The sequence below is a fragment of the Salmo salar genome, chromosome ssa03 (assembly GCF_905237065.1).
Source record: "Salmo salar chromosome ssa03, Ssal_v3.1, whole genome shotgun sequence".
Lineage (NCBI taxonomy): Eukaryota > Metazoa > Chordata > Actinopteri > Salmoniformes > Salmonidae > Salmo > Salmo salar.
Window position 1 is genome coordinate 101,339,405 of NC_059444.1, and position 8,522 is coordinate 101,347,926.

The window sequence follows — 8,522 nt, forward strand, 5'->3', positions numbered from 1 at the left end:
TGACAGCGGCGCGGGTCAGGAAGTGTGTGAAGTGCGGAACGGGTCTGGTGAAGTCTGAAGGGTGTAACAGGATGTGGTGTCGTTGTGGAAGCTACATGTGTTACCTGTGCCGAGAGCCAATCAGTGGATACAACCACTTCTGTCAGCACGCTCGCTCACCTGGCGCTCCCTGTAGGCACTGCCGCAAGTGTTCCCTCTGGACAGACCCCACGGTGAGCGCGCACGCACGCACACACACACACACACACACACACACACACACACACACACACACACACACACACAGACCCCCACGGTGAGCACACACACACAGACCCCCACGGGGAGCACACACACACACACACACACACAGACAGACCCCACGGTGAGCACACACACACACACACACACGGACCCCACGGTGAACACACACACACACACATACACACACTCCACAGTAACACACACACACACACATACACACACTCCACAGTAACACACACACACACACACACACAGACCCCACAGTGAACACACACCCTACCTGTTATATACAGAGCATTAACAGCACTAACAGCAGTAGCCACGTTAGCCCAGCGCTAACAGCAGTAGCCACGTTAGCCCAGCGCTAACAGCAGTAGCCACGTTAGCCCAGCGCTAACAGCAGTAGCCACGTTAGCCCAGCGCTAACAGCAGTAGCCACGTTAGCCCAGCGCTAACAGCAGTAGCCACGTTAGCCCAGCGCTAACAGCAGTAGCCACGTTAGCCCAGCGCTAACAGCAGTAGCCACGTTAGCCCAGCGCTAACAGCAGTAGCCACGTTAGCCTAACAAAGAGCTAACGCTAGTTAAGAGTTAGCACGCTAGCCAACCAAGGTGTTCTTGGCCAACAGCTAATTATAATATTATAAAATGGCTTTCAGCAGATGATTTTATCCAAAGCGACTTAGTCCTGCGTGCATACATTTTGCGTATGGGTGGTCCCCGGGAATCGAACCCACTCCCCTGCCATTGCTAGCGCCGTTGCTAGCTACAGAGGACCGGCTAATGTGTGTGTGTCTCTCTACAGCAAGACGACGAGCGCATCATTCAGGAGATTCAGAAAGAGGGGGAGAAAGAACTCAACAAGAAGAACGCAGGTCGGTGTTACTGTCTAATACTGTCCCTCTGGCACTATGGGTAATCTACTAACAGCTATCACCCTGGATTAACTGATAGGTCATCTATCACCCTGACTAACTGATAGGTCATCTATCACCCTGGACTAACTGATAGGTCATCTATCACCCTGACTAACTGATAGGCATCTATCACCCTGACTAACTGATAGGTCATCTATCACCCTGGACTAACTGATAGGTCATCTATCACCCTGACTAACATCTATCACCCTGACTAACTGATAGGTCATCTATCACCCTGGACTAACTGATAGGTCATCTATCACCCTGGACTAACTGATAGGTCATCTATCACCCTGGACTAACTGATAGGTCATCTATCACCCTGGACTAACTGATAGGTCATCTATCACCCTGGACTAACTGATAGGTCATCTATCACCCTGGACTAACTGATAGGTCATCTATCACCCTGGACTAACTGATAGGTCATCTATCACCCTGGACTAACTGATAGGTCATCTATCACCCTGGACTAACTGATAGGTCATCTATTACCCTGGACTAACTGATAGGTCATCTATTACCCTGGACTAACTGATAGGTCATCTATTACCCTGGACTAACTGATAGGTCATCTATCACCCTGATAGGTCATCTATCACCCTGGACTAACTGATAGGTCATCTATCACCCTGGACTAACTGATAGGTCATCTATCACCCTGATAGGTCATCTATCACCCTGATAGGTCATCTATCACCTAACTGATAGGTCATCTATCACCCTGGACTAACTGATAGGTCATCTATCACCGCACTGATAGGTCATCTATCACCCTGGACTAACTGATAGGTCATCTATCACCCTGACTAACTGATAGGTCATCTATCACCCTGGACTAACTGATAGGTCATCTATCACCCTGATAGGTCATCTATCACCCTGGACTAACTGATAGGTCATCTATCACCCTGGACTAACTGATAGGTCATCTATCACCCTGGACTAACTGATAGGTCATCTATCACCCTGATAGGTCATCTATCACCCTGATAGGTCATCTATCACCCTGGACTAACTGATAGGTCATCTATCACCCTGGACTAACTGATAGGTCATCTATCACCCTGACTAACTGATAGGTCATCTATCACCCTGGACTAACTGATAGGTCATCTATCACCCTGATAGGTCATCTATCACCCTGACTAACTGATAGGTCATCTATCACCCTGGACTAACTGATAGGTCATCTATCACCCTGGACTAACTGATAGGTCATCTATCACCCTGGACTAACTGATAGGTCATCTATCACCCTGACTAACATCTATCACCCTGACTAACTGATAGGTCATCCATCACCCTGGACTAACTGATAGGTCATCCATCACCCTGGACTAACTGATAGGTCATCTATCACCCTGACTAACTGATAGGTCATCTATCACCCTGACTAACAGATAGGTCATCTATCACCCTGATAGGTCATCTATCACCCTGATAGGTCATCTATCACCCTGATAGGTCATCTATCACCGTAACTGATAGGTCATCTATCACCCTGAAACTCATAGGTCATCTATCACCCTGGACTAACTGATAGGTCATCTATCACCCTGGACTAACTGATAGGTCATCTATCATCCTGGACTAACTGACATTTCTCTCTTCCTCCTCTCTCTCACTGTCTCTCAGAGACTTCAGGGAAGAGGGTCGGCCCGCCCCCGGAACCTGTGGTGGTTGCTAAGCGACCTCGAGCAGCCCCTCCCTCCACAGGCGGTGCGAGGCGCCCCTATTGGTCCCTCCTCGTGTCATTCTGCCTCATCGCCAGCCCTTGCCCCCGCCCCCCTACGTGCCCCCGCTCCTCCACCTGCCCCCCTCAACTACCACCCCCCCTCTCAACCAGGTCAACAACAACCCAAACAATATAGACATCAACATGCCCATGCACTATGGACCCCCCCTCGTTACTACAGACACCTATAACCCCCCCTCCTCTACTACAGACCCTATAACCCCCCTCCTCTACTACAGACCCTATAACCCCCTCCTCTACTACAGACCCCTATAACCCCCCTCCTCTACTACAGACCCCTATAACCCCCCTCCTCTACTACAGACCCTATAACCCCCTCCTCTACTACAGACCCCTATAACCCCCCTCTACTACAGACCCCTATAACCCCCCCTCCTCTACTACAGACCCCCTCCTCTACTACAGACCCCTATAACCCCCTCCTCTACTACAGACCCCTATAACCCCCCCTCCTCTACTACAGACCCTATAACCCCCCTCCTCTACTACAGACCCCTATAACCCCCTCCTCTACTACAGACCCCTATAACCCCCCCTCCTCTACTACAGACCCCTATAACCCCCCTCCTCTACTACAGACCCCTATAACCCCCTCCTCTACTACAGACCCCTATAACCCCCCCTCCTCTACTACAGACCCCTATAACCCCCCCTCCTCTACTACAGACCCCTATAACCCCCTCCTCTACTACAGACCCCTATAACCCCCCTCCTCTACTACAGACCCCCTCCTCTACTACAGACCCCTATAACCCCCCTCCTCTACTACAGACCCCTATAACCCCCCCTCCTCTACTACAGACCCCTATAAGCCCCCTCCTCTACTACAGACCCCTATAACCCCCCCTCCTCTACTACAGACCCCCCCTCTACTACAGACCCCTATAACCCCCTCCTCTACTACAGACCCCTATAACCCCCCTCCTCTACTACAGACCCCTATAACCCCCTCCTCTACTACAGACCCCTATAACCCCCCTCCTCTACTACAGACCCCTATAAACCCCCTCTACTACAGACCCCTATAACCCCCTCCTCTACTACAGACCCCTATAACCCCCCCACCTCTACTACAGACCCCTATAACCCCCCTCCTCTACTACAGACCCCTATAACCCCCCTCCTCTACTACAGACCCTATAACCCCCCCTCCTCTACTACAGACCCCTATAACCCCCCTCCTCTACTACAGACCCCTATAACCCCCCTCCTCTACTACAGACCCCTATAACCCCCTCCTCTACTACAGACCCCTATAACCCCCCCTCCTCTACTACAGACCCTTATAACCCCCCTCCTCTACTACAGACCCCCCTCTACTACAGACCCCTATAACCCCCTCCTCTACTACAGACCCCTATAACCCCCCTCCTCTACTACAGACCCCTATAACCCCCCTCCTCTACTACAGACCCCTATAACCCCCCTCCTCTACTACAGACCCCTATAACCCCCCTCCTCTACTACAGACCCCTATAACCCCCCCTCTACTACAGACCCCTATAACCCCCCTCCTCTACTACAGACCCCTATAACCCCCTCCTCTACTACAGACCCCTATAACCCCCTCCTCTACTACAGACCCCTATAACCCCCCTCCTCTACTACAGACCTCTATAACCCCCCTCCTCTACTACAGACCCCTATAACCCCCCTCTACTACAGACCCCTATAACCCCCCTCCTCTACTACAGACCCCTATAACCCCCCCTCTACTACAGACCCCTATAACCCCCCCCTCCTCTACTACAGACCCCTATAACCCCCCTCCTCTACTACAGACCCCTATAACCCCCCTCCTCTACTACAGACCCCTATAACCCCCCTCCTCTACTACAGACCCCTATAACCCCCTCCTCTACTACAGACCCCTATAACCCCCTCCTCTACTACAGACCCCTATAACCCCCCTCCTCTACTACAGACCCCTATAACCCCCCTCCTCTACTACAGACCCCTATAACCCCCCTCCTCTACTACAGACCCCTATAACCCCCTCCTCTACTACAGACCCCTATAACCCCCTCCTCTACTACAGACCCCTATAACCCCCCCTCCTCTACTACAGAACCCTATAACCCCCCTCCTCTACTACAGACCCCTATAACCCCCCTCCTCTACTACAGACCCCTATAACCCCCCTCCTCTACTACAGACCCCTATAACCCCCTCCTCTACTACAGACCCCTATAACCCCCCCTCCTCTACTACAGACGCCTATAACCCCCCCTCCTCTACTACAGACCCCTATAACCCCCCTCTACTACAGACCCCTATAACCCCCCCTCCTCTACTACAGACCCCTATAACCCCCCTCCTCTACTACAGACCCCTATAACCCCCCTCCTCTACTACAGACCCCTATAACCCCCCTCCTCTACTACAGACCCCTATAACCCCCCACCTCTACTACAGACCCCTATAACCCCCCACCTCTACTACAGACCCCTATAACCCCCCTCCTCTACTACAGACCCCTATAACCCCCTCCTCTACTACAGACCCCTATAACCCCCTCCTCTACTACAGACCCCCTCTACTACAGACCCCTATAACCCCCCTCCTCTACTACAGACCCCTATAGCCCCCCTCCTCTTCCAGACTGGTACCAGTTAACAGACTGATTTCTAGGTGAGGACCAGGTGACTCCAGACATCAGTGAATAGACTGAGATGTGATCAGAGCAGAGCGAACCCTGCTGGCTGTTGCTTTCTACTCTTTACGTTTGTTTTGTTCTGTTTTTTGAAGGGTTGGTGCTGACCTCTGACCATTGACCTTGCTACTGTTCCAGAGATATTTTTTGATTAAAGGATAACGCTGTTCTGAGTACTGTTTCTGCTCAATAAACATTTAGTTTTCACATTCTGATCCTGCCTGGTGGTTCCACACACACACAGATCTTTATACACTTAGCTTAGCTTAAGGTAGTCCATCGTATCCTAGACCTTTATACACTTAGCTTAGCTTAAGGTAGTCCATCGTATCCTAGACCTTTATACACGCTTAGCTTAGCTTAGCTTAAGGTAGTCCATCGTATCCCATGATGACTTCCACTACTGCTTGTTTGCTGATGACTGTGTAATCCGACGTGAGATGCACACTGTCTGCACCCAGACAGAGCACACCAAGGCCCCCCCGGGGCCTCAGTTCCAGCTGTCCGTACAGCATCTTTCCCTGCGCGAGATCCTCTGGCGATCGTCTGGATAGGTCGAAACCATCTAAGCTGGTGGTGTGGGATGGACGGCCTCAATGCTCCTGCAGTTGATTCTCTGTAGGATCTCTGAGTGTGTTGGGAGAAACAAGGTCCTGCCAGGTCACTTTTCATGTGGAAAGGATTCCAGTTATTTTAAAGTGTTTTCACGTTGCTGATGTAGTTTAGATGCACGTACTGCCTGGTAGACTGCATCATTAGGTTGCTACTGTTTTAAAAACCTTCTTCCTTATGAGAGGATGCTACCAGGCTATTTAAAGGGACAGGATGCTACCAGGCTATTTAAAGTGAGAGGATGCTACCAGGCTATTTAAAGTGACAGGATGCTACCAGGCTATTTAAAGGGACAGGATGCTACCAGGCTATTTAAAGTGACAGGATGCTACCAGGCTATTTAAAGTGACAGGATGCTACCAGGCTATTTAAAGGGACAGGATGCTACCAGGCTATTTAAAGTGACAGGATGCTACCAGGCTATTTAAAGTGACAGGATGCTACCAGGCTATTTAAAGTGACAGGATGCTACCAGGCTATTTAAAGTGACAGGATGCTACCAGGCTATTTAAAGTGACAGGATGCTACCAGGCTATTTAAAGTGACCGGATGCTACCAGGCTATTTAAAGGGACAGGATGCTACCAGGCTATTTAAAGGGACAGGATGCTACCAGGCTATTTAAAGTGACAGGATGCTACCAGGCTATTTAAAGTGACAGGATGCTACCAGGCTATTTAAAGGGACAGGATGCTACCAGGCTATTTAAAGGGACAGGATGCTACCAGGCTATTTAAAGTGACAGGATGCTACCAGGCTATTTAAAGCGACAGGATGCTACCAGGCTATTTAAAGTGAGAGGATGCTACCAGGCTATTTAAAGGGACAGGATGCTACCAGGCTATTTAAAGTGACCGGATGCTACCAGGCTATTTAAAGGGACAGGATGCTACCAGGCTATTTAAAGTGACAGGATGCTACCAGGCTATTTAAAGTGACCGGATGCTACCAGGCTATTTAAAGTGGCAGGATGCTACCAGGCTATTTAAAGTGACAGGATGCTACCAGGCTATTTAAAGTGTGAGGATTCTACCAGGCTATTTAAAGTGACAGGATCCTACCAGGCTATTTAAAGCGACAGGATCCTACCAGGCTATTTAAAGTGACAGGATGCTACCAGGCTATTTAAAGCGACAGGATGCTACCAGGCTATTTAAAGTGACAGGATCCTACCAGGCTATTTAAAGTGAGAGGATGCTACCAGGCTATTTAAAGTGACAGGATGCTACCAGGCTATTTAAAGTGGCAGGATGCTACCAGGCTATTTAAAGTGACAGGATGCTACCAGGCTATTTAAAGTGGCAGGATGCTACCAGGCTATTTAAAGCGAGAGGATGCTACCAGGCTATTTAAAGTGACAGGATGCTACCAGGCTATTTAAAGCGACAGGATGCTACCAGGCTATTTAAAGTGAGAGGATGCTACCAGGCTATTTAAAGGGACAGGATGCTACCAGGCTATTTAAAGTGACCGGATGCTACCAGGCTATTTAAAGGGACAGGATGCTACCAGGCTATTTAAAGTGACAGGATGCTACCAGGCTATTTAAAGTGACCGGATGCTACCAGGCTATTTAAAGTGGCAGGATGCTACCAGGCTATTTAAAGTGGCAGGATGCTACCAGGCTATTTAAAGTGACAGGATGCTACCAGGCTATTTAAAGTGGCAGGATGCTACCAGGCTATTTAAAGTGGCAGGATGCTACCAGGCTATTTAAAGTGACAGGATGCTACCAGGCTATTTAAAGTGGCAGGATGCTACCAGGCTATTTAAAGCGAGAGGATGCTACCAGGCTATTTAAAGTGACAGGATGCTACCAGGCTATTTAAAGCGACAGGATGCTACCAGGCTATTTAAAGTGACAGGATGCTACCAGGCTATTTAAAGCGACAGGATGCTACCAGGCTATTTAAAGTGACAGGATCCTACCAGGCTATTTAAAGTGAGAGGATGCTACCAGGCTATTTAAAGTGACAGGATGCTACCAGGCTATTTAAAGTGACAGGATGCTACCAGGCTATTTAAAGTGACAGGATTCTACCAGGCTATTTAAAGTGACAGGATTCTACCAAGCTATTTAAAGTGACAGGATGCTACCAGGCTATTTAAAGCGAGAGGATGCTACCAGGCTATTTAAAGTGAGAGGATGTGGGTGTTTCAGGCGGGAAGGTCTGATGACCGCTGACATAGCACCTCTGTTTGGGATGTTTAAAAGACACGTCCATTTTGCTGTGTGCTCTGCGACCCATAACCCCATGCTGCTGGGGTTATGGGTCGTAAGAGTGCAGTGATCTACGTACAGGGGGACAAGGAACGCGTTCAGATTTTAACTTTTTTG

The 8,522-nt window shown here is 49.5% G+C and overlaps 1 protein-coding gene across 1 annotated transcript in view; it reads left to right on the forward strand.

Moving 5' to 3' along the window:
* The window catches only part of rnf216 (ring finger protein 216), a 50,761-nt gene extending 47,726 nt beyond the window's left edge, over window positions 1-3,035 (forward strand). Inside the window, exons 15-17 of the mRNA XM_045716092.1 lie at window positions 1-212; window positions 1,047-1,116; window positions 2,800-3,035. The exon at window positions 1-212 is cut by the window's left edge and continues 11 nt beyond it. Coding sequence (XP_045572048.1) covers window positions 1-212; window positions 1,047-1,116; window positions 2,800-3,035 — 518 coding nt within the window. The remainder of the gene's footprint in view (window positions 213-1,046; window positions 1,117-2,799) is intronic.
* The last annotated feature ends 5,487 nt before the right edge of the window (window positions 3,036-8,522 follow it).